A 26,485-nucleotide genomic window follows, 5' to 3' on the forward strand; every position below is an offset into this window, starting at 1 on the left:
GATCTGAGGAGCTTCACCCTCCTCTTTCCCAAAGCAATACATCTCCATAGATTTATTAGCCACTACGAAGTTGAGGATTAGTAGAGGAAGTAGAAAGCCCTCCGTTTTGAGAGCTGACATAGTCCATTCACCTACAGGAGAATATACATCCCTTTGCTTTAGTGGTAGTTTTAAGAAGATAGCATTTAGGGCAAATAAACCATAAAGAGTGAGTCTACCACAGTTTTAAACGCTCATGTAGTTCTATTAAATTTCTTTCTGCTGTTACACATTTCCTCATCTTGACCCTGTCTTCGAGCATGAGTTTTCAGTGAGTAAAAAAATTCAGGCTGACATCTATGTCAAACTTCAGAAATTTCTTTCATGTAAAACTAAAGCAGACAGAAGTTCCTTCTAAAAATACACATCTATACAGCAATACCTTTAAAGGGAAAAAGAGTAGTAACCACAAATGCTTTGGAAACATCTCACAGAAATCATTTCACAGCAGCAAAGGCTGTAGTACCTAACAAGTGAGGTGTTACAGCCACATAACACAGCAGCAGAAATACACACTGTTTTCGATACGGAGCGGGGAAAAAACGACCATAGCATCTTTAATCGGGTAGTGGAAAACCATGGTGGAAAAAGCAGTAAGGCAAACGGTTTTGGCTTGCACTGAAATTTTAACACTCAAGTACTGAGCTTGACAGCTTCTCTCCCTCTAGACATGCTAAGTGTCATTCAGAGCTTTCCACTCTGCATCCAGTGGAGAAGTCTTATTCACTAGTAAGCTTTCTCCCCATTTGAGCCTTCTCACATGCAAAACTGGTAGCCAGAAGACATTCAAGGAGTATTATTTCAAATCCTCAACCTCAAGCAGGCAGGGCAGAGTAAGAAGTGCTCCCCTCAAGCACAGCCTTCTGTAAGGCCCTTCAGCAGGAACAGCAATTTGTGGGACTACACGAAGCAGGAACACTACAAGAAGTCTCTCTTGCTTTGGAGACCCAAAGGCACCAGCCTCTCTAGTATCATTATGAAGAAGTTTGGGCCTCTTGTCTTCATAAAATGAACTGAACATAGACTTAAAAGCGTAGGTAAAAACAAACTTGTAATGTTGCCTGATAGAACTGATTCAAGATCCACACAATTTGCATATAAAGCCCAAAGTGTTTTAAGGAGGGATACTCCAGGGTCACACTAGGACCTCAGCTGCAACCCTGCTCTTCCCAGGCCTTCAGGTGACATGTCAGTTCTGAACTCTCTCTCTCTTCCTCTGTCTCAGTCCTTGTTTCTTGCTTTGATGCTCATCTCCTCCTTCAGAGATCAGCAGAAAACACTGTCCCACCAAGGCAAACTGACAGCTTCTCTGCTCTGACCTGATGTCCCCAACAGAACTACTCCTCTTATCATACCTCCCAATCGTTCAGTGAAAATAGCATTGTCCGTATGCTTGGGCAAGTACAAACAGCTTTTCTTTAACTGTACAGTGCTTTTTCAACATGCTTCCTACACAGAAGCCCTACTCAGAAAAGCACCAAGATGCCTACACACCAGACACTGAAGTCTGGTTGCATCTACACAACGTATGTCCAAGATAACTTTAAGCAGTTAAGGCATCTTGAAATGAAGCTGGTACCTACACAGAAAGCAATAGTTCCACAGGAAACAAACGTTTTCTCTTCTCTTGATAGATGGGCACCCCAACATACAGATAATGCAGAGCTTCCCCTTCTCCCATTCCCTTGGGAGCATGTCCCCTGAAAAGTATTTAATACTCTTCCATTACAAAGAAGCCTGATAGCAAATTGGCAGATGACCACATTTAGAAAAAGTTGCAGATATTTTTATTTCCCTTTCCTATGTTCATGCCAACAATTTCTTCTACTTACCAAAAAAAGACAGACAATCCATTTTAGCTCTTGTTTTTTAAAAGAAATGCTTAATGTATTCAGGGAATGCATACAGAAAGGAAAAAATTCACAGATGCGAACAAAACATTGAATTACCACTATGGAAAAATTAATTTTAAGAGTTACAAAGCATATTATTCCTGGAAGTTGCTTTTATTTTGCAATTATGTTAACACAGCAAGAAGGCAGTTAGCATTGAAAACAAGCAGTTCAATTTAAAAATCAGGGAAGTGAATTAACTGAAATTTCAGGGCACTCACACCTGAATACACTCCACTAACTTGAATACTTAAGAATCAAAGGGGGGGGGGGTTGTTTGTTTCTTGAAGAATAGAAGAAAAGGGATAAAAGGGTAGGAGAAACTGTGTGCATTTTAAAAGTTTTCCATGTGTTTTTCATGTGTTTCTTCAACTCAAAGTTAAACCCTAACAACCATCCAGTAAAGGGGGGGGGGGGGGGTGAAGAAACACACTAAAGGAGTCAAAGTCAATACTGAGATAATGTTTTAATTTTTTTTTTTCCTGTAAAATGGCTTGTACTTCCACAGGTACAACAGCAAAGAAATTATTTCAGTCCATTTCACATGGTGTATAAAAGACCAAATTTTACAAATATACCCAGAAGTTGAACAGCTGCTAACACTGTATAAAGGTAAACATAACTTCTCCGTCATAGAGGGCTCGCTGTGTGAATGAGACTTTTCCTATGGTTGTATCACAAGACGAATGAGCCTTCGAGGGGCTCTTCATCATGATCCAAGAGAAAAAAAAACAATACCCATCCCTATCCACCTGTTATCCATGACACAAACAGAAGGGACTTCTACCTGACTTGAAGACTGGCTTGCCCATCAGGAAATTATAAGTATGCCCTGTTAAAAGAAGAAGAAAAAGAAAAAAAAACTAGACAGCCAACAGTTTCTTCTGTAATTCGTTGGTCCGAGCAACTTAGACTTTTGTTCTGCTGCCAGCAAACAAACTCAGATCAAACAACGTAAAGTGGTATCTTTGCTGCCCATCAGAGGCTAACTCAGCAGTTCTCGCAAGACCAAGATGCCTGCTGCAGTCAGTGGGACTTAGTTTGCACAAGGCCTGCAGAACTTTGGCCACTTTTATTCCTAGAAACCACCCCCCCAATCAGCCTTAACTTCTAAGAGTTTCCTTTTAATTCACAATACTAAGCATGAAGACTGCCTACAAAATCAGAGTAATGAGAGAATCTCCAAAGAAGTTTGGAACTCACATTTGTATTTCCCTTGAAGAGAGAAGCAAGCCCGAAAGTGTCTTTTTAGACTCACTTACAGAGTTTCTCTCCAAGTTATATTTACTTGTTTACCTGCAACTACATGGATGAATGGAAGATGACAGGAACAAAGATTTCCACAAGAGGTTAAAAACTGAGCAAACAAAAAGAAGGAAGAATCCTTGACCAGACTATCTGAAAACGATTGGGCTGTCCACATTTATTCAACTCAAGTGCCTAACAGACGTCTGCTTCTGAACTGCTTTGGGATCAACAGCTCTAATTGCCGATTCTGCGGGAGCTTTCACTTCACATCAACACAGCAAGTTACCAACAATCACAGGGAAACCAAGACTCACCACCTGCGATACAATGATCCTTCGCAAAGAGTAACAGCAGGCACAGCTTGTTTCAAAAAGCTTATTTGCAGCTCACCTTTAAACAAGAGCAGGAGTTAAGCCAGGTCAACTTTCTTAACAAAACTAAGAACACATTTAAATGCCTTACATCTGTTCCAGCAATGGCCGGATCACTACCAACAGTTCTTTGTCTCTGGAAAAATGTTCAGACTATGAGCAGGATGGACAGAAATGCGACTCTTTAGGAGAAGCTTCCATTTGCAAAAGAATACATAGTGATCAGAACAAATGGCAAGAAGTTCTGCGCTGTTGCAGTAGCTGGAAAAGGGAGAGGTACCACAGCTCAAGCCAACAGTGTATTTTGGGTGGTGCATGTGAAGAGGCAAGGAAAAAAAGTTTTCTGTTCAGAGTGTACACAGTTTCTCACTGTTATACGCTCAGTTTCAGGGCAGCTCACGCTTAGCACCTCTGCTCCCTGGCCGTGCTCCGAAACGGAATCCTCAAATTCCAGAATTTGTCATTAAAATGACCAAAGCCTTTTGTTCAGAAGGTCACAGCCTTTCAAATGCATCCTGGAGCTTCCTATGGACCTGAAGAGAGTCCTTTTTAAGGTTTGAAAGGGGGAAACAGCTACAGTCACATTTCTGATCCATTATTGGCATGTCTTCGCTTCAAGGTGGGCCTGTTGCCCTCATGAAAGCAGCCTGCCAAAGGCTTTCTTCTCCCCGAGCCCAATCCCCACCCTCGCAAAGAAAAATTCCTTCTTTAACTATTAAACCAAGCTACCCTGAGGTGTAAAGCGACTGCACTTGAAAAAAGGATCTTGATTAAAATGCAGTATCGTGCTAAGGATTTTTTTTTGTACAATTTGGACCACAACTCAAACAAGAACACAAGTTACTGCTGAGTTCGCTATTTAGACTTCAGCTTCTTTATCAAGAAGCTGCCAGGAGACAGGAAAGTGGAAAGTGTTACAGCTCCAGTGTATATGGGTATGAGATTTTTTTTTTTTTCCTTTTAAGATCAGCCTAGAAAAATACTTTTTAGCTAAAAGTTATGCAGTAAAAGCTGTTTTTTGAAGCATACAAATAGAATCAACAGTAACAGGTGAAAAAGTAATCCTTACGGAATACATTATTGCCAGCTCTTGGAATGGTATGCAAGAAACATGGTAACACTGAAATCACGAAACAGTCTTCCAAAAAAATGAAGTTTGAGTGTGATTCTCAAGTTTACTCCCTCCAAACAGAATTGTTCTCATTTATCCAGAAACGTTTTTTTCCCCAATCGAGTTACTGGACTAGTAAAGAGGTGCATTACTTAGGAACAAGAGAAAGAAAAACGCATAAGCAGCTAAACAGTTTACCATTTGAGCAGAGCAGCACATATGGCAGTGCTGTTTGAGAAAAATAATGCTAAAAACTCCTTTGTCTTCCCAGTAAACCCAACTCTGTGGGACTCACCCTAGATTTGAATACAGGTTAATGGCAAAGTACCTGGATTTGTGCAAAAGAACTGTGGAAGTCTGTTTCCCAGGTAAGAGGCAACTTTTCCTTCTCGCAGTATTTCTTGCGTTACTGCAGAACTGCTGGCGATGAAGGAAACAAAAACATCTCCCTTAAAACACAAACTTTCAAAAGGACCCTTCCCTCAGATACGCACTGCCAGCCAGTCTCCCACCTTGCGCAAGCCAGCCACACCACAAGCAGATGGTGCGCAAGCATCACCAGCGAGAACTCTTCTAACGCTGTACATTCACTTTGCACAGGGTGTAAGTATATGAAGCCCCAAAGCAGCAATTAAGCTGCGACAGCAAAGGAAAAAAGTAAAGCAGCTTGATACGGAGACGCCCTGGAACCTGCACATTTACAATCCATTTACCCTCAGAGGGAGGCCGCGCACGCAAATCCTGATCAGCCCGAGCCCGGTAGAGCAGCTACCGGCCCAGAGCCGCGGAGCACAGGGAGCTCGGCGAGGACGAGAGCTGGAGAACTCTGGCCACCAGCCTTGACCCACCGCTTGCGGCCCGAATTCGGTAAGGAACATTTCCTGAAAGCGTGTTTCTATAGCATCTCTTGCGAAATAATGTAAGTATTTCAGAGAGTCCACTATGAACAAGGTAGAGGTGAGCCTGCCTCTCACAGATGAGGTATACGCTGAATAGAAACGATGCTGCAGAACGCGTATGGGACCTGAGGAACTTCTGCTGAAGAGAGATGGGGAAGAGGCACCCTCATGTTTATGCCCAAAACCAGGACAAGGTATTGAAGGCCAAAGGCATTTCTTTCCCAGTCTGGTTGGACTGCCATTCTTGATGAAGATTTAGCCACAAGACTGTCTTGTGGGAGTAAGGACTTGGAATATGGAATCGCAAGAGGATCTCATTGAAAAGGCACTAGGAAGAAGCATACAGTTTCAGGTTAACAGGATTCATCCTATTTGCAATCACTGAGTGGGACAAAAACTGTACAGTGTAGGATTTTTAGAGAAAATGCTGCAGAACAAAACTTTTTTTTTTTTACAGCAAAAGAATAAAAAGAAAAGTAAAGCTATTTTCAAAATATTAAAATGCTGAACATTTATACAGCAAAATTATATTAAAAACAGCAGCAGACAAAGCATGTCCCATAACCACTGGCAAGGGACATATAAAATGTTTATAAGGTTAACTATAAAACAATTTTACAACCAAAATATGAACAGGCCAATTCAAGTATATATACAGAATATATTAAAATCATATAAATTATATATTTATACAAAGGGCACAAATATAGCAAAAAGCTATGTTTGATTAAGCAGAACTGAGTTTGAATGATCAGTTTCATCTAGCGATGTTATGATTTTCTCCCAAATTCTTTTTTTTAACCTGGATATATTGATACCTCAGATACCAAGAGTATAGAAAGAAAAGAAAAGAAAATCAAATCAAGGAGCAATTATTCTATATGAAATGAAACCAGCAGTAGGAGGGGTACATCTCACATGAAATTCTGATTTAATTATTTTCATAGTAAACATTTATAAGCTCCCTTAAAAAGTCAGGAATTTCAGGTGATCTACTTCAGATGTACCACCCTGATGCATATATTTGATTACATTTGAATTCTGTTTGATTTGCAAATATTTGAAAAAAATAGATACAAACACATCTCAATCTGCAAAAAAAAAGGTGACAGATGGCAGCAAGTTGAAAACTGAACAAAAATACTCAGTTGAACTAGAAAGGATGCTCTTCTCACAGCATTTTGGCTAGTAAGTGAGCTTAAAAAGAAAAAGCTTATTTTTAATTGCTTTTTATTTCGAAACAACAGCATATAACCACAGTCCATTGAAGCACTTGAGAATCTAAACAGTCCCATCCATGGGCTTATATTTAAACACAGACTAAGTGCTTTCCTGAATTCAGGTCTATGTAAATAAACTCTGCATAAATAGTACCTAAACTTTCTGTCTCGCTGCGGTACTACCCCTTCAGTAATGCAGTTTTTAAAGGTTTGCTACATCTCAATTAACCCAAGGGGTCTGGGCATGCAAGGAGCAGTTAGGGCAGGCTAAGTTAAGCAGAAATAAAGGCCAGACTATACATATACAGAACATCGTCTGGAAAACCAGAACTACGTATGTAAAAGAAAGTAAAGCAATTTCACCAGATGCAGGTTAAACAAAAACAAACCAACCAAAAAAATTAACCAAAAAAGGGCCATATACTATACGTAATGAACAGTGGAATCCTGCAAACAGGGTTTCCTCAGTTTCAAGTAATCCTTGATGCCTTTTTGGCCAGCTGTGTTATACCATAATAGATATTTTAATAGCATTTATACTCTACAATTTAGGCAGCTAACTTCTCTCTTACGTAACCAATTATCTCTAGTGAACATTCACCTATGGTTGTCCACACATTCTATATTAGCTCCTTGAGAAACTATTCAAGTTAAATTATATTGCAAATTAAAGACAGTTACATTCTGTACGTTCCTTCTAGCTTTGAAAAATAGGTTTTAAAGGCTTGTCAAAGTTTAGAAGAAAAAACCTTTCCATTAAAAAAATCTTAGCTTAAAAAAAAAAAAAAAAATCAGTAAGACACCTTTATCTGAGCCAGGGTACTAATAAAAAGATTACAAATATACTACAATTTGACCAAGAAGACTTCATGAATATGCTGCTTTTGAGCATGCAACACCACTGATATCTGTCAAGTTCCAGGTATCAATGTATCCCATTTCACCACGGTCCCTCACAATTTCCTTGCCAGCTCCCCAACCCCACCCTACCACCCTATTAATAACATTATAAAAAAAGGTAAAGTCTAGAGTTAGTGGCAAAATCTTCACAGTAAGTTGTTAAAGAACATGTTATTGTGGTCACCGCAAAATGATATCAGTCAATTGGACCCTGAAAAATTAGTTTGATGCAGTTGTGTTCCCCGGACAGTTGTGTTGCACAGAAAGGGCAGGCAGCATGAAATGCATGAGTACCATGAGGCAGAGGGATTTGAGACCAGTATTTTGCAGACTTCTCAGAGCACACATGTCCACACGGGGTGAAAGCATGAGTTGGAGGACCAGCATCCACATAAAAGCCTGCTTCACAACCAAGCCAAAGAGGCACGTAGGGGCCAACGGTTCTGCACATAGGACATTCCCGCTCATTGGCTTCTGTGTCACTGCGATGTCCCCAGTTGTGATAGCCATGAACATGACCACAGCTGAGGTATGCCCAAGGCTGCTTCTCTTCTACCACATCTTTACGGTTGATGCTGGGAAATGCTAAAGTGTTTAACCCAACAGGACACTGTGGTCTGGCAGCATTTATCTCCTGTCGCAGAGCTTCGATGTGTTTCTGAGTTGGAGTGTGAAACAGTCCATCTGCTGTTCTCCACAGAAGGGTGGCTCCACACAGGTCAATAAGAGAACCATCCTGTAGGACGTTGGTCTCATTTTCTACCTAGTGGTAGAACACAAGAATAAGTAGGTAAGTCTGAGATGCTGCTTTTAGGGATAAGCAAGTTCTGTGAAGGTGTTTTCTTCCTCACCATATTGTTACCCCTCCCTAAAATACTAACTAATTCTGTTGTATTGTTTCCTTGTGGCCCCCTGTCCAAATCCATCTGTTGTCTCTTGTCTTACATTTAGGTTATAGGGAGCATGGGTCTTTATTCTGCGCTTGTACACAAGGTCCTGAATCTGCATCTATAGTTATGTGCTATGGCAATACTAGATATTGCACACAGTTTTCCTTCCTGTAATACTTTTCCTAAAGAATTACTTTACATAAACTTCTTCAGAAATCCCCCCTACCTTTGAGCATGCTATTATTTCCTTTATCTTTAATATTGATTTTCTGTACGCCTCTCTGTCAGGTTTACAGTAAGCCCTAATAGACTGAAGAGGAAACTTGCCATTCCCTAAGGGCTGTATTGGCCGGGCAGCCAGACTGCTCCCTGGAATCCTTTGCCCACGTAGATGAGCAAAGACACACTCATGCAGCAAAAGATCCTCTTCAGATTAAAAACTGCCACCCAGGACAGTCCAGCTATCCTGCTACTCATATACCATTTTTTGGCTTGTGGCAAGCGTAAAGCATTTTGCAGAAGCATGAGCTCCCACAGTGCACATCATCAACAGTGAAACTCTTTTCCGCAGATCCATTAATGATAAATGGAAGACAAATGGAATACCAGCCACATTCACAGGTACTCTCATAGATTATCATTACAGCATAAAGTGAATTGCCAGCTGAATTTTTCAAGTGACAAGTTCTGCAACTGAAGCCACACGGGCTCAGCTTCCAGAGAATTAAATGCCCCCCCCAAAACCAGGCCCTTTATTCAATGAGGTATTACAAGCAGATACAAATCCAGTGTGCATAGTCCAAAGGTTTCTCTCATCTGAATAGAAGCAGGTGCTTATAACACATTTTCAAAAGATTATGCTAAACACACACTGTACTTTGGTGAAGTATTCTCTGATTTATTTTACTGTCAACAAACGTATAGGCAATTCGTACTATTGCTCTCACTCTAGCAGTGATGGAGACATATTAAAAAGGATCTTTTTGAAATCAAACAGAAATAGACCTGCTGCCCAGGTTTGTACATAGAAAGCAGGCAGAAAATACAGCTACAGCCAAACAAACAGCCTGGACATTAAGTAGGTCACATGAAATAGTCATGTCTGCATGAGAATACCGACAACCAATCTGGCATTTACATTTTAATCCAGCTGAAATTCACAGATTTACTGTGGATCATCCTTGCACAAAACATGTAGATGATGCAATACAGACTAGAGATAAAAAGTCACCACTATAAAGTGCCGCCAGCAGAAAAATTCAGTGGTTGGTGCAGAGATGAGAGAATCCTTGATTTAATGCACTTCTCGGATAATTCCTTCACAAACAGAAGAGCAAAAAGCTTCCTAGTATGCAATGTGTTCAATTCATTATACAGTGTGCATTTGGTTTTATGAACCCAATCAACGAATACTGATCACATCAATACCAGTGTGCCATGTAATTTTATTTAAATGAGAATTCAAGTCATTTTAGATGCAGGAGAGGAAATTTATTTGTTTTAGCACTGCCTTTCTTCAGCAGCACTAATAAGGTGTTTTGCTAACCACGTACAAAGGGCGCAATCGCAACATCATCTGTCCCAGTCCCCGAGGCAGTATTTGCCTGACACCATTAAAGTGGCAAAGCAATTTATGTAGTGCGGGCTGTCTACTGAAAGCAGAACAAGATATTCAAACTCCATTTTCCTCAACCCTTTAAGCAGCCAGTTTTCTGCAAAGCAAATGGCAAAGCTGCAAAGTTGGTTCAGCTGGAGTGTATGGGACACCTTTACAGCACCAGCAAACTAATGGGAACTCAAGGTTGCAACACAAAGCAAAATTTGGCACAGAGAAGAAGAGAGGGGACATTCTCCCCCCACCTGCCCCTGCCCCTTCACCGTCTTTGAAGTCTAGCAGCCAGATGGTAAAGTTACAAAAGGGGCATCTTGGCTGTGAAGGCTCTCGAAACCATCTTCTTACTCCCTGAAGAAGAGAGAGGGGGACTCTCCCTCAAAGGGCAGCAAGGGTGAACCATGAAGGCTCTTCCAGGTCTGCAGACCGGGCAGTATTCTGATCTACCCAGGTCCTGATTAGAAGTCCAAAAATGGACTTCTGTGGAAGCTTGTCTGCTTGAGTGAGTAGGATTGGCCACGTATTTTGCCAGCTTCTACATGTGGAGTTTTTTTCTTTTACTTTGAGGGGAAAGAAGATGAGAGGAAGAATAAAGATGCACCCTCCTTCCTAGGCCCCCAAGATTTAGGAAGTGGAAAGGAAGGGAAAGCTATGAGGATTCCCTTGCAGCTTCCATGGAGGAATAGAAACACATTTTCATGGGAACCTCTGTCCCAGTTCTTTATGCTACAGGTCTCAGTAGCAGCTGAAGCTTTTCAGTTTTGGTAAAGGCTAAGCTCATCCTGCTCTGTAGGATGATACAGGAATCTACTTAGCAAGGTTTCTATCATCATCCCAGCAGCAGGTAAATCAAACAGAAGCTAGAAATATCCAAACCAGTCTTGCATGCGAGTTGACTCTTCCTTTTGAAGCAGTACATACAGAGCTGTTTTTCACAATACTAGCTTCCAGATCTCCCCAGTTCCCAGGAAGGTACTTAAGAGATGGAGATTCCAGAACAAAGTTTATTTAGTTTTTATACTATATGCTATTTCAGTGGGAAAAGTGACGTTAACAAACGTTAAGACTGTCTTCTTGTATAAGCAGAAACAGAATAGCAGTACAAAATTTACTGTGGCACACATCTGTCAAATGATTGCAATGCCCACTACCCAGGGACAAGGCTTTTGTTCTGCAGTTATAACATGATTACATCCATTCAGTGCCAAAAAATAAGTATCCTTCATTTTGTTTTAATTATCAGTTTACTTCCGACTTACCAGCTTCCCCCTTTGTTGAGCAGATCTGGTTTCACGGAGAGTGTACACGTCACCACAGACGGAGATCTCCCGCCAAACTCCAGGTTTAGATTCTTCAGTAAACCCCCCTTTTGGGTGCATGACCAACACACCATTGGTTGTTAATCCATCCATGTGGCCATCAGGATTTTTCCACTTTGCTGCTTTTTCCTGCATGTGACACAACCACCCCAGAAGTTCTAAGTCTAAAAGTTTTACGCTCTTAAGTTTTAGTCAAAGTACACTTTTACCAACACTGTCTAAAATGTAACATTTCATTACTAGCCAGCAGTGCTTAGACAGATTTCTAAATAAAGCATTTTAAAAAGTTTCTTCTGCCAGTCTTGCAGTGGTAACTTGTGTTAGGCACCTCCAATTACTATTTGTTACTTCTAACTCACTTGAAGAGCATCTCTAACTGGAGGTCAGGTCGGAGTTGAGACTCATGCTTTCTTTACTGACCTCAAAGGCAAAATTAACATAGATGCTCCTGACCACTGTAATGGAGTATTAGTGCAACGCGCACATTTGGTTTGTATCATGTAGTTGATATGTCCTTGGTCTTCAGTACCCAAAACTATCACAGCAACTTAAACTCACAGTGAGTATCAAGAATATAGCAAGCAAACAAAGAAAAAATATCTAAAGCTACTAAAGTAGAACTCTATTGTTAAAGACAACTATCACCATGAGTGGTATTAAAGCTGGTACATAAAACTGCAGTTTCTACTTAACATTGAGGCTGATACGCTGGGGTAGTAAGAGTCTAATGCCAGTATAAGATATCAACTAGCAAAAGGGAATTTTGCAGCTTGAAGGTAACACAATAAAAATGAATTTTACTCATATTTAAAAATTAGTAGTAGTACTTACACCAAGAAATATGTTTTTAGAAGAGTCAAATCCAGCTGCAAAAATCCTTGCTGTATATGGTGGGCTCCTGTCACAAACAATCCTGCATGCAAAACGCGATATGGTGCTCTGTGTAATCTGAGTTTCATCATTGTTTTGACTGCCAGAAATTGTATCCGTTACTACAAAGTCTATGGGGCTTTCTGTTGACCTCCCAACCTGCAAAAAAAAAAATCGAGATAGTGGTATAATTATAAGTAGTCATAGGGGAGGGAAAAAAACATAATAATAAAAAAAAAAGCATTAAGGGTGCAGTCTTGTCAAGTCAGTGTCGATCACATCAATAATCTACTGAGTTTTTGGATGCCAAGATCCAACCAAAGACCAATCTGTTTTCCATGTTTGCCCTAGACACAAAGCCACTGTTTACACTGCAAGACAAATTTTCACTTATTCAGCTGATGTGTATGCTTGTCCAATACAGCTACAGTGATTTGTTTGATGGGATATTGTCAAGAGCAGAAAAGTATTGTCCCTGTGATATTTCCTAATCCTACCTCTACAAATTAGTTACCACTGTATTCTGTCAATTAAGAAAAAGTTAGCTTGAAAATAGCAAGTTTTATTCACAGTTCTAGTTCCAAGTTCATTTGCCATGAAAATAATGGTCGTTTTAACTCAGCCATGTTAATATACCATAACAAAAAGCTACCTACCTTCGCGTTTTCAGAATCTGTATTTCAGCATATAAAAATTCTCAGGTAAAGCCCACAATATGATTATATTTGCTTCTAATCATGCATATGCATGACTAAACAAATTCAAAAAGAAAAAAAAAAGAAAGCTTTCTTCAGGAAAAGACACCACTGATCAGTGGCAAGGATATTTTTCTATCTTGACACCTATAAACTTTAATTCCAAAACTGGAAACAGCTAGGCATCTGGAACAGATCATTTCATTACAAAATAGACAAAGGGATCTGACTGCAAACCAAACATAGACACAGCAGCGAGACTGTATCAGTACTTCTACAGGCAAATTACTATTACACCAGCTTCGAGTGTAACTGAGAAACCAGAGCTGAGGAACAAAAAGAGGAACAGGAATGTTCTTTTGATAGACATACTGTGATTGAATGGGAAAACAAGGTTAGTAATATTCTTCACATGAAACTATTCTAAATATCAAGAACCCACATTTATATGACATAACCTCCTCAATAAACATGATCTCAACGTCCTCCAAGAGGTCACATCCTGCTTAGCCTCTTGCTCTTCCAAGTTAGCCACGGGAACGCTGGTTTGACTCCATCAGGTGCATAAACATCTCTGCAAACTCTAAATTCACTGTGTCTGCTTAAACACTAAAGAAAAACTCTTGAAGAGTTAAACAAAGTGATATTTTTAATACTTAACCCTTGTCACAAATGAACTGGTAGAAATGGTACAGGGTTCTCCCCCATACTTCTACTTTCAGCTCTACTTTAAAGTGTCAGTAGAAACTCAAACACATGCTGAAATTCACATCTTGAGTGACACATCCAGTTCTTCTCTCCATGTCACAGCTCTCAACCCAAGTATAAAACGCAAAGAGTTTGTTGCGGGAGAAAACATCAATGACATTCTAAAAAGGTCTAATCAAAAGTATTGCACTTGATTTTTTCCACAGAAAGTAAAGTGACTACTACAACACCCAAGAGACCATTTATAAACTATTTCCAATTCATGCAACTTGACAATTTCAAACTAAAAATTATCGAGGAAATTACAGTCTTCTTCCATTTATAATACTATTTCCAACAGACTATTTCCCACCCAATGTAATTCTTGCCAAAGGAGTCAGCATTGATCTGTAGCAGAAAGCTTATTCATGACTTTGCATAGTGATAGAGAATAGTTAAAAGTCTTTTAAAGGATAACCAGTAAGGAACATTGAATATTTTGGTCATTACAAATTTCTGCCTGTTGAAGTCTCTGAAATACATAACTATCAATGCTTTTAAATGCCATAAAAGGGGGAAAAAAACAAAAAAAAACAAACTGTCGTCTTGTCCCTTAAAGCACGCGTTAGCTCCCAGTCTTCATCATATCCTACCAATCTGACAGCATGAAATCTGAATATATTGAGGCAAGCATTAACATCTATAGACAAAACTTTGTGTTTAGAATTTCTGAAATTGCTTGAAATTAAGCAAGAAAATAATGCCTTGATTCACGTCTCATTTGTGTCAACAATATGCCTATTGAACACGAAGCATTCTATATTTTTTCTCTTGTTTTTCAAAAAAGCCTTCAGAGAATTAGTCCCATGTAGTACTGTGCTACATCTAGAAATGATTTTAAAGTGAAGTGCTGGAAGCTATCTTCAAACGGTGTGAATTTCCCATGCTTCATACCAATTCAAGAATGGTTTTAGACCCATTAGAAAAGAAAGCCAAACAGTAATAAATGCAAAGTTTGATAACAACAACACATTCATCAAAAAAAAAAAAAAAAAAAAAACACACAAGTTTTAACTCATCTGATATTGCAGTCAGACAACAGTCACTACACACCTAGCTCAGTAGTTCAAAGCTAGTCTTTAAGTAACAGACTTGATCATATTACTATTTCTCCAAAGTTTTGTTTCTTCACGTCCAACATTTTATCTCTCCCTCTTCTCCCGTCTCATTTTTACTTCCATCTCCCTTTATAGCATAGGAGACCTTGTCTGGAAAGCTTTTGGCTGCATTTTGGGAATCTTCTTGTGCACTGTGCCATATTGCATACTGTTTCCCTAAGTTATTTCCAACAGCCAACCATGAATCTTCCAGCTGATGCATCAGGCAGCTTCTGTGTCTACACTACAGGCTATTGTTAAAAGCTATAAGAGCCAGGCAGTCAATCAATTTGCTAGTGTCTACTGCCAATCAAAGAAGTTCTGTTGAAAAACCCCAATCCTCTGAGACAAAGGGAAAAAAAACCAGACAACTTGCCAGTAAATAATTTAACAGCTGCAGATTCTCAGACTTCAACAGCATTTCACTCTGATGGCCGGGGAGAATTCGACCGTGCGTCTTTCGAAAGGCTGTTCTACTCTGAAAAGACAAATCTTTGTATTCAATGTACCTGCTTCCTATATAGATTTGTAGTTATTTATGGTACTGGCTATACATTTCAGTTCCTTTTAGTGCGACTGACAGGTATAATCAATACATTCTTGGCCTGCCAAACTATGAAGGAGCAGGTTCTACTCCAGCTTGATGCATCATCCACAGAACAGTACCTAAATTCTCATGCAAAATCCTCATTTTTAGCAACATATGGACTAGAAAAGGAACTACTTGACTTTGGGAGATGCCACAAGGAACATGTTAGAACATCCTTGCTATTAAATGAAGAGATCCTGATCTGGATGTCTTTAAGACAAAGAGAGCTCCACAGTAGCAAACAAAACAAAACACCCACCATAACACAGGGGAATAAAAGTCCAGCAGAAAAGATGACTATTCTTGATATTGAGTACAGGACACTAAGAACAGAATCATATGATGAGGTGTCCAGGACAACCTTCCAAAGCATGTGACCACCTGCAAGTTTCAAAGTCCTGCTACAGGAGAGCGTGAAGCCATTTTGTTAAAAAGGTCCAGCAGGAGACAATTGTATTTCACTCAGTCACACGTCAAACAACTGGGGAAGAAGAAAAAGCACCAACCTTTGTATTGTTTCCAGCTTTCAGAAAGCAAAAACATTCCTGGTCAGATCTTTAAATAGTATTTTCAAACACCCTTTCAAAAATACACTTACTTGGAAATAAATCTTCGTATTATCTTCAGAAAAAAGCAAGTTAGAAGAGCAGAGGCAGCACTACTCCTAGGATGAAACTTTATTATGTAGTCACTGAATACGTATATAAACCGAACAGCTAACAAACAACGGCAGACAGCAGGCAGAGTGTGCATGCAGGGATTTAAACCCATTATTAACCAGTAGGTTTATGCATGAAAATATGACAATTTTCATTTCATTATGGAAAACTTTAAAGGAATTGCTATTTATCTATAGACAGCCTGAACACTGCTCCTCAATGCCTTTTCAGTTTCCTTACTGTCCCTTCTACAGGCTCCCCAAATTTTCCATGTGTGCTTCACTTCTGACAGTCATCTATTCATGCTTCTCAGTTACAAGCTAGGAAAACATAACACAAGTCTTTCTGCATTTGTGATCTTCAAAAGTTTTGCGTTTGTGTCTGAAGCACTGCAGAACACAAGTCACAAACAGCAGTCCTCACGTTTCCTTCAGAGAAAATGGACTGACTACAAACTCTCAAAGAGAAAGAAGGGGAAAAAAGATGACAGCTTTTTGTGAACTGTGACCCTCCCTTACTTTGAAGGGAAATCAGCTCTAACCCAATGGACTCTGTCTTCATGCATTAGAAACTTTATCCTGGCCAAGAAAGCAAAGCAAGAACTCTATTTCCCATTTCAAGTCACACTTTGGCTAAGTTGTTGTTAATAACTGCCATTTTATGCTTATCACACTCCTTAGTGCTGTTACCTTGGTGAAGCTGTGCAGTGCTAGTATCCCATTTTACAGAGGGGAAGACTGAGATAAAGAAAAGCTAAGCGATTTGCCCAAGATAACATATGTAGTCAACAGCTAAGGAGAGGCCTCAAGCCTCAAGATAATGCTACAGTTTAGGCATTACTCTTCCCTTTTCAGCTTCTGTATCCTTACAAATGTTCTACAGAATCCAGGAAAACACATTTGAAAGGAAAACAGCAAACTCCAAGGACTGCTGCTCAAGCATCCCTTGAATAGACAGCAAGCTTTTACGCTGTGGATCAATAGAGGCAGCATGGAATTTGCTACCGTGAGCTACAGGTCAGCAGTAACAACCTTAAAGTAACTTTTCTCTGAATGCACACAATCAAATTCCCAGGAATAATTAAAACCTAATGGTCTAAATTATGGAAGTCTCTTCAGCTGCTGTCTGGCATCTCTTGAACAGCAAAATATCACCACAGTCTACCAGACTATTCCTCTTCCCGCTGCCATGGCCATTAGAGCCTCTGGGCCAAGGCTTGGAGTGCAATCCTCCAAAGAGCGCAACTGACAGGAGAAATACAAGTAAAGAGAGGTAATTCAGGATAAGATGCTCTAATTACAGAGGTCATGGACAAGACAAACCTGATTAGTCTGGACTGGAAAAGGTTGTGCATGTTTGTTCTTTCAAGCTTGAAGTCTAAGGTGGTACAGAATTTCTCATCTCTCAGATTATATACCAAAAAAAGCATCGTGTAAGAGAATAACTTAGGCTACCAGAATATTAGGTGATGTAGAAAAATCCACATGCATACATGGGAAAGTGTTGCATATAAGCAGCTTAGAGAAACTCAGTACAGTCCCCTACACCATTTGATACACTAATATACTCTTCAGGAACAGAGTTTCACCACTATTCTTCCACCAGTTCAGATTCATAGAATGGTTGAGGTTGGAAGGGACCTTTCAAGATCATCTAGTCCAAAACCCTGCTCACTCAAGCAGCGTCACCTTGAGCAGGTTGCCCAAGACCCCATCCAGATAGCTTCTGAATACCTCCAAGGATGGAGATTCCACCACCTCTCAGTTTGTCTCCTTCAGTGCACAGCTCCTACATCCCTTTCCATCTTCCTCCCACCCTTCCTCCTCCCCCATCCCATGTCCTGTTCCTAACCATTTCCTTTTTACTCCAGCTCCTTGATTAAGTGGAAGGTGGGGAAGAAAGTGTGCATTTTTGTGCTTATTAATGAACCCAAACACTCCATTTCTTTTTCAGTGCTATTTGTACAGGTGCTACACTATCCTTGCAGAAAAAGCAAAGTACAGCAAAAGTAGTATGGATGTTAACAGATGCTGGCACTGGTTTGAGAAGATCAGACAATGCAAAATTTCAAAGCACTCACAGAGCGGGGCAATAGAGTTTGGCCACAAAAATTTGTAAAAATAGAGAGAACACCCAACATTGCTTTTTAAAAACAATTCATTTGTAACAGAGTCTTACCTGAAACATGTCTGTATCTTTATCATGAGTATACTCCACCACAACAGTCTGGTTTCTGGATAACGTATAAGAGATACTGTGCTGACCTTTACAGCTGATAGCCTGTTGAATAAGAAAATATGTTACACACAGCTTCCACGTAAATATTATAATCAAACTCATTTCACTATACAAACAGTTTTGACCATGATCAGGAAAAGCAGAGCAGTGTTCCATAACATTTTATTACGAAGTAGAGTAAATACAACAGGATTTTTTGTTTTGCTTTTTAATAAACAAAAAAACCCTGCAATTGTTTGCTTCTGCTTTCTATTTCTAAAGCACTTGATACCTACCAATTCCATAGCTTAGATTCCCAACACATGGTTTACTACCTGTAAAAGGAAACTGATCCCTACAGATATGGATGTAGCATCAAATACTATATAGCATTTCAGTATTTAAAACAAGACTGCAAGAGGACAACTCCTGTTACTCAGTTCTATTTGACCAAGATTGAATCCTTTATTGTTTAGACTTCCCAAGTTTACACCTCTACGGTTGTCTTTTTTGAAAAAGATTTTACTAGTCCACCAACTACTGCAGAGAATGAAACAGAAGACATCACCCCAACAAAGAAGTTGGTCCAACTCAGAAAGAAACAGTAAGAATTAGTTTTCTTACGTAAATAAACATGGTATATAATTGGCACAGCAAAAATCAGTAAGAAGAGGTAGGGCACAACAATCTTCTCAGGAACTCTGAGGCCCAATGGACAAAACTTCTGCGGCACTGACAATTGCTGCCGAAGCTTGAAGACTAACACTCACTTGAAATGATTAAGCAATGTCAAAAGTGTTGAATTAATAGGTTAACTAAAACTTTCCCCAGTGCTCTGCTGAGTGGCTTCGTTTTCTAGAAGAGTTTCTCTCACTACCTTCATTCCTTTATGCTGCCCTTCTCCTACAAAATCACAGGTAACAGATAGGGATGGTTAAACTAAACAACTAAATACATTTTGCTCATCTGTCTGTCATCACTGACAAAGTCTAAATGATCCCAAAGCTACAAATAAATTGTTAAACAACTCACTAAAAATATATATCTTTGAGTATTAGAGGTATAAAGACACTACATGAATACTAAAAACCTAAGGGCTAGCAAAAGTAATGACGTAAAAACGCTGAAAGTACATCTAATGGCAGAATTTTTGTAAGCTACATGCATTTGCAGCAACAGATTACAGAGAGCTTTTGCAACATGCCTCTCATTGGAAGCACTTAGCAGCTCCAACACCTGCTACAGATTTAGGCTTAGGTGATGGTATCTGGAGGCAAAGGATTGACAAGATGACCTTTCCCAGTCCCTTAAAGCCTTATTTTTATGCCACTTTTTTCTGGAATGTAGCTTTTAACATTTAGGAGGTTATGTGACTTCAAGCCATAAAGTCTAGCTTCACTGTTTTTGCCTCAACTGTTAAAAAGTGAGATAAATTTAAGCATATTTGGTGATCAGTGGTAAGCTAAAAGAGTCTAAATCTCTCATTTGAAATTTATAGTCTTGGTTCTAATAATCATCATGCTGATGCACAGTATGCTGCAAGGATGAACAGTATCTCTAAATACAACACAGATGAGGTCAATGCTACTTTGTGACCTGCTAGGAACCATACGTCAAGTCCTACTGAACCATAGGACTGAACCATACATCAAGAGCTTTTCCTCTTTGCATGCTTGACAACTAGCAATGAGATCTCAAGCCCTGAGTAGGTCTCAGGTGCTACTAGAGTATAATGAAATACCAAAAGTGATGAACAAGAAACCCTTACACCCTGGATTTTAGGTGCAACATGACAATAATTAATTTATACCCACATTATTAGATAGCATTTCAAAAATCAGAAGGTAGTAGCTTTCATACAAAATTCATGAAAGTTTTCATTCATTTCCACAAAATTATGTGGCAGTTAAGAATATAACAGCAACCCTTAACCCGATGGTCGTGACTTTGGCTCCAGCCAGTTCATGGAGCACCAACTGCCAGGGGCTGGGCGACACTCGCAGGCAGGGGTGGGTGCCCTGAGCTTAGGCTACTGTCAGACAAGATACGGGATCAAATGTAAACTCTGGTCAGACCCAAGACTGCAACTTTTAAGGTTTGACAACAGCATCTAGGCACAGAAAAAGAGAGGGGGAAGATAAGAATTTCTGGAAATACTCAGGTAGGGTCATGTCCTCTACCAATTCATGGGAGAGTGATACAGTCAAAGGGGAAAGAAGGAGGGAAAAAAAAGGGGGGGGTGGAATTCAGCACTGAGTTTCCAGTGTAGACACAAAAGATTAACTTGAGATTTCTGGAGCCTACTAGTTCACCGATCTCAGTGTCAACAGAACACATCTACTGTGCTACAAACCAATTTAACCAGCATTACTTATACAAGTGAATTACGTAAAATTGCCTGCAGAACTTTGGAATTACTAACACATTTGAGCCCTATTAAGCTGAGTGTGGCCCGTGTCTCATCTGAAATATTAGTCTAGGACATAGTCTATACATTTTCTTTTCTATCTCCTTTCCCTTCCCATCTTTTCTTCCTTGTCCTATTTCCCCTCTTCTTTGCTTTTCATTATTTCAACTCTGTTATTTTCAGTGTGAAATGCCACATTTCCTGGAACTGTATAATCATTTCTCCAAAAAAGCTAAGAACGTTATGAGAAATGTTTCAACTTGCACGTTTTCCAATTCAAAGACATTTCACATGCATTTTAATTACCTGTCTCAAAGCAGTTGGCCATTTACAAGCCAAAAAGAAAGACCAGAATATTTCAGGAACTAAACAAAACACAAAAGAACCGGTCCAATGAACTGTGAAAAGAAAGAGGCAAAAAAAAAAATCTAATAAAACAGTTTTGAAAATGGAAAGCAGCCATGGGGGGGGGGGGGGGGGGAAGAAGCATTTTGACAGCTTGAGAAACTGCAGAATGACAGCAATACAAGTCCCCCAAAAGTCCAGAGACCGATTGCCCCAACCCCCTTATAATTCTTATTGGTTTGTAGCAACCAAAACAGTGAGGTTCCCCCTTCACGGCTTTTAGCATTCACATTTCCAGACTCTTCTCTGCCAGTATGATTTTTTTATTTTTTATTTTTTAATTGCAGCTGTCACAATCACACTGCTCTGGGAACTGAAGTTTCGAGAAAAATCCTGACTATCACAAGATATGTAGCAGAATCACAAGTTCTAGCAGATGACTTAAGAGTTTGAGGTTGGACCACTCTGCTTCGCACCTTCTAGGCAGGAACTAAAACAGGAATGAACAGAAACCAGGCACTAAACTGGCAACCTTAGCTTTGTCCCCCTACCTCCACCCCAAGGAGGCCTAGAGCTACTAGAGCAACAGTGCGCGCATGTTTTCAAAGCCTGAACTCACAGTTGACCAAACTTTTGAGCCTCTGGGCCAACATCAGCTAATTTTGAAAGTGGTTTTCTCATATCTCTTAATGTTAAGTTTAATGAAAATCAGCAATTGAGCACAGGGAAAAGAACCTAATGAGTTTCCAGCTGAAACAAGTGCTGGCCAAAAAGTCACTGACTTATATAGTTTGAGCCTGCCAAACCAATTAGAAACACATGCCTCTAGACTGGCCATAGCGCACGCAATCTCTTGTCCGGTAGGAATGCCGTTAGGGAGATACAGGCTAGATTCATTCTGCTGCCTACAAACAACTTGTTTTGTATTTCTGTGGATTACTTGAATTCAGCAGCTCAAGACAGTTATGTGTTTGGAGGAAACAGATAGCAAAGTGGGGACTAACTGACAAAAACCATCACGAGCAGAAGAGAAGGAAGAAATAGCAACAAGAATAATTCCACTGCTAATGACTCCATGTCCACACTGGGGCTGGGGGACTCTAATATTAGGGTCCAGCTGTGTGGCACCCCCACTGCCCAGGTTTCCTGTCCCAGGGCTTTAGGGCATTCAGAACTGGTACGCGTTATCAGCGGCAAAAAGGAGCTGTACCCGAGAAGCCCCACTGTCTCGGCCCCACACTAACATGGCCCAATTTTTAACCATCAGCCCCATGGCGCTTCAAATTTTCATTTATGTCCTTCCCACCCAGTCTTGTTTTTCTCCTGCTTCCTTACATAACACTTTTCTTTCGTGCTCCTTTGTCTGCTTTCGGAACGAAACCTCATTACACAGCAGTCTGCACCCACAAGCAAAGCAGCAGCTAAAGGCAATGGCTTACAAATTCATCAGGTCCCAGAGGAACTTAGATCAAATATCACACTGTTTACCCAGCAGCGATGCTGCAAGTCAGCCAGCACCACGAACATCCCACCCCACCAATTCTTTGCTCCTCATCCCCCTATGCCCCAAAGATAGAAGCTATCCCTTTTACCATCATTTCAGGAACTGAGAAAGTAAAATTCCTTTACCTCATGTATAAAAACACCCTGCAGGCAAGGGGAAAAAAAAATACAAAGATGCATTTTAAAAAACAGTATTTCTTCATATTCGGTTTTTTTGGTTTTTGTTTTTGTTTTTTTTTAAACAAAGATACAAAGGATGCAAACCACCATTTAAAAATAAAATAAAATACCTTATCAGATTAGATGTAGGCCCAGCTGACTGGCAGCAGTACGCAGCACCAACGTACAGCATTACTGAGGAATGGAGTGACACCATTGAGACCATTGACACTCTCTCCTAACCACGGACATCGTAGGTGACTACTATCACGGCAATAAACAAACTTGAACTATTTCCTGCCATACAATGACAGATTAAAGCCAACACATCTTCAGAAACGCCCTTCTTCTATTAACAACCCACAAAGAGGTACAACTGCAGACGACCATCCCTTCCGCAAAAGGGCATATCAAAGCCTACAAAACAATCTAAGCTGGAGATGAAATCCTTTTCCAAGAGGTATCCTCTACCTCACACAGTGTTTGGTTTCTCCAAGTACAACACCACGTTTTCCCCAGACTCCTTTTTTACAGGCTGTTCTTGGAGAACTCTGAAAGCCCCCGTTTGGCACAGAATGATGAAGTAGCATCTAATCTTGACATTCGTCTTTTGTAGTAAGCATGCTACTTTTTGAGAAGTAAGGGTGGAAGAAGCATTCTGGCTTAAGGATCAAGCCTGAAGAAAGGCTGGCAAAATACAAGCGTATTTTTTTCCCCAAATTATACTAGTTATTTTAATGAGAGATACTGCATTTATCTATAAAAACCCCCTCAAGTGGAAAAATACACGGGCCTCACGTCCCTCCTCAGGCAGCTCTTCCCTATTTAGGCACATCTTCTGGGGTGCTGCAGCTCTCTTCCACATCCTGACAGTGATGAAAGCTGTTTATTTCCCTTAGTCATCTTCAGCCGAACAGTTCAAGAACGGATCAGGAGCTCAAGACAGGACTATGTTAACTTAACGCTCTCAGGTCAAACCTTTTGTATGAGAAGCGTTTCAATGAACTAAAGAAACACATCTTGAATTCTCACAGCCTTTAGGCTGCTGCTCAAAGGCTTGCAGGGAGCAGCTCTAATCTACCTCTAGAAATGGAGATTTTGCTCCCTTCTTCTGGTCAGCAGACAATGTTTCCAAGAAAAAACAATCCACGTTTGGAAATTTAACTTCACAATTCATTTTCCATAGCCAGCTCCCCAAAGATCGTGAGAGGGGCTTATTATTACGGGTACCAACTCTTCTGCACTTCAGCAGGAGAGAAGGTTAAAATCCATTAAGGAAAGAGGGAGATACCTCACAGGGAGGGCGGCTCTACTAGAATAGCGGGTTTAGTTTAGTTAATTAGGTTGGATTAGGACAATAAAATGATTTATGGGAAGACTTTTAGTTTTCCTCATTGGTAGTCAAGCTGACTGACACCACACTGACATGTCTGAAATTCATGACAGCAGTGCCTTCATGAGTTAAACGCTTTTTTTTTTAAACTTGGCTCCTGGCCTTCAATTTCTTCTATAAAAAAGGACACAAGAAACACTCAGGGATGTCAGATAAAGGTTCTTGCAACTTAAAACTTTTTTTCTTTTAACTAGTGAGGAAGAAATCATTGTGAAGTGAAGAACCCGGCACATTTCCACTGCATTTTTGGACTGACTGACAGCACCAGCAGACATTAGGTTATCAGAAAAACACACAACAAAAGCACATGATCATGACACACTGACATTTTACCCACATCAGAAGAGTCTTCTGTTCACTTAAAAGGAGGAAATTTCACAACAAGTTAGGACAATTTTCAATCCACATAATACTAATCTTATCTAAAGACCAACCGCTTGCAATTTTGTGGTCTCAACTTAAAACTAGCTGTAATTGTCCAGAATTATTGCTTCTGTAACACTAGATTTCAATAATGCTGAAAATTTACACTGACCCCTGACTGCTGATACAGCTATTATACATATTTTTCCTCTAACCTTTCACCGGGAAAAAGAGACATTATCATGGAAACCTTATGGGCTTCATGTGCCTAGAGAAGGAGGGGCTGAATTGCCTGTACCAGCCCGAATCAGTCCCAGCTGTTTAAGAAGTCTGCATCCGCTTCCTGTAAAGCTCCACAAAAAAAGCAAACATATTTTCATGCTCTTCCTTTCTGTATAACCAAGTGTCTACATTAAAACTGCACCAACATTAAGCTTAAGAACATACATGCTCTGCCATTTTTTGAATATCCATGCTAACACCTCCTCTGTCTCCAACTCAACTCATCAGCTGTCAAATGAAACAGTTAAAAAAAAGACACCTTAATCCAAGAGTCAGCAAACACAGGTAAAGAAAAAGAGGATGTCACCAGAAAGAAGTGAACACAATTGTGTAACACAGCATTTAGTGCCCATTTCCGGCACTATTTCTGATGTTGCAACTGAATACGGGCAAAGTTATTAACTGGTAAACTGAATATGGCAACACTCATCTTCTGAAAAGCACCAATTCTAACTGTAAAACACTACTAATTCCTTATCAGTTTCCATTAGTTTTGTTTGTTTGTTAGTGCCTGGATCAGTCAGTGATAAACACATTCAATATTGACTGCGAAAAGTTCAAAACACGCATGTAACAGGTCATCAGACAACAGATACTTGACATAGTTTTAAACGCTTTCAGTGACAATAAACTAGGCGATTTATAACCTGCAGGCCACCTCTCTCCAATCCACCGAATGCAAGTCAGTCCCTCTAAACTCGGGGCACATGGGTTCACTGTCTATGCAAAAACAATCTCAGCAAATACTTTGGCCCTTTATTTACACTTCAAGCTTTTACGGCTTCCAAAGCATTCAGAAACTTGTTTCTTATGTACCTTTTCATGCTGGGTTTATAAAGGAGGGGGGGAAGCGGGGGAGGCTAGAATGGACAACACATTTGTCCTTTGCATGCATCCAAACCATCCACTACACGGGACGCATTGCAGTTTTCACGCTGCTGTTCAAGCAATTGACTCTTTATCAACTCAATAAGCACATGTTCAGCTATTTGCTCCTTTTGTAGAATTTGTCTCTGTGTGCAGTTTTGAGGGAGGCTTTTTTTTTTTAAGACAACTAGCCAATATGATGCAGACAGCCCTTTCTCCAGAAGGGGCACAAAAATACCCCATTTCCAGTAATTCTGAAGTTGGGATACAGGCAAAGAGGTAACACTTTGTATATGTTTTTATTCCCTGGCATAACGTGGGGTAGGCCACCCATCAGACAGAAGCAAGGTGTTCAAAATACATCTTGTCCATAGTGGGTAAACTGCACATGGATAGCGCTAGACAGCCAAAACAGTCCTGGCCACTTACTGCACCCAAGCCCCAGCTTGTCACCCACGACTCCTAACCAACTCTGGTAAAGCAGCCTAATTTGTTGCGCTTTATAATTTGGTGTATTAAAAACAGTCTGAAATAGGTGCCAGTTTATACCAACGGGCCAAGCAATAAGATACAGTGGCTCAGGAATTGTTTTGTGAGTCACAAGTTGCCCACTGATGGTTGAGAGTCAACACTTGCCTACCTAACCTGCGAATCATCTTCCTCCTGATCTTGCCTTTTAGCTTTTCTAACTCTTAAACCCTTTTTCTCCTTCCATTTTCTTTTATCTGTGTTCAGGAACATTATATTGCAAGTGATCTTTCACCCATCTCTGAAATTGAGCCTGTAAATTC

General features: G+C 40.1%; 1 protein-coding gene across 1 annotated transcript in view; it reads right to left on the reverse strand.

Moving 5' to 3' along the window:
- Positions 1 to 2,378: 2,378 nt before the first annotated feature.
- The window catches only part of PELI2 (pellino E3 ubiquitin protein ligase family member 2), an 84,008-nt gene continuing 59,901 nt past the window's right edge, over positions 2,379 to 26,485 (reverse strand). The window contains exons 3-6 of the mRNA XM_067295130.1: positions 18,337 to 18,438; positions 12,333 to 12,530; positions 11,442 to 11,630; positions 2,379 to 8,443 (exon numbers count right to left, since the gene is read on the reverse strand). Of these exons, the coding sequence (XP_067151231.1) occupies positions 7,877 to 8,443; positions 11,442 to 11,630; positions 12,333 to 12,530; positions 18,337 to 18,438 (1,056 nt within the window). The 3' untranslated portion in view covers positions 2,379 to 7,876. The remainder of the gene's footprint in view (positions 8,444 to 11,441; positions 11,631 to 12,332; positions 12,531 to 18,336; positions 18,439 to 26,485) is intronic.

This window comes from Apteryx mantelli, chromosome 4 (assembly GCF_036417845.1).
Source record: "Apteryx mantelli isolate bAptMan1 chromosome 4, bAptMan1.hap1, whole genome shotgun sequence".
In the NCBI taxonomy this organism is placed as follows: domain Eukaryota; kingdom Metazoa; phylum Chordata; class Aves; order Apterygiformes; family Apterygidae; genus Apteryx; species Apteryx mantelli.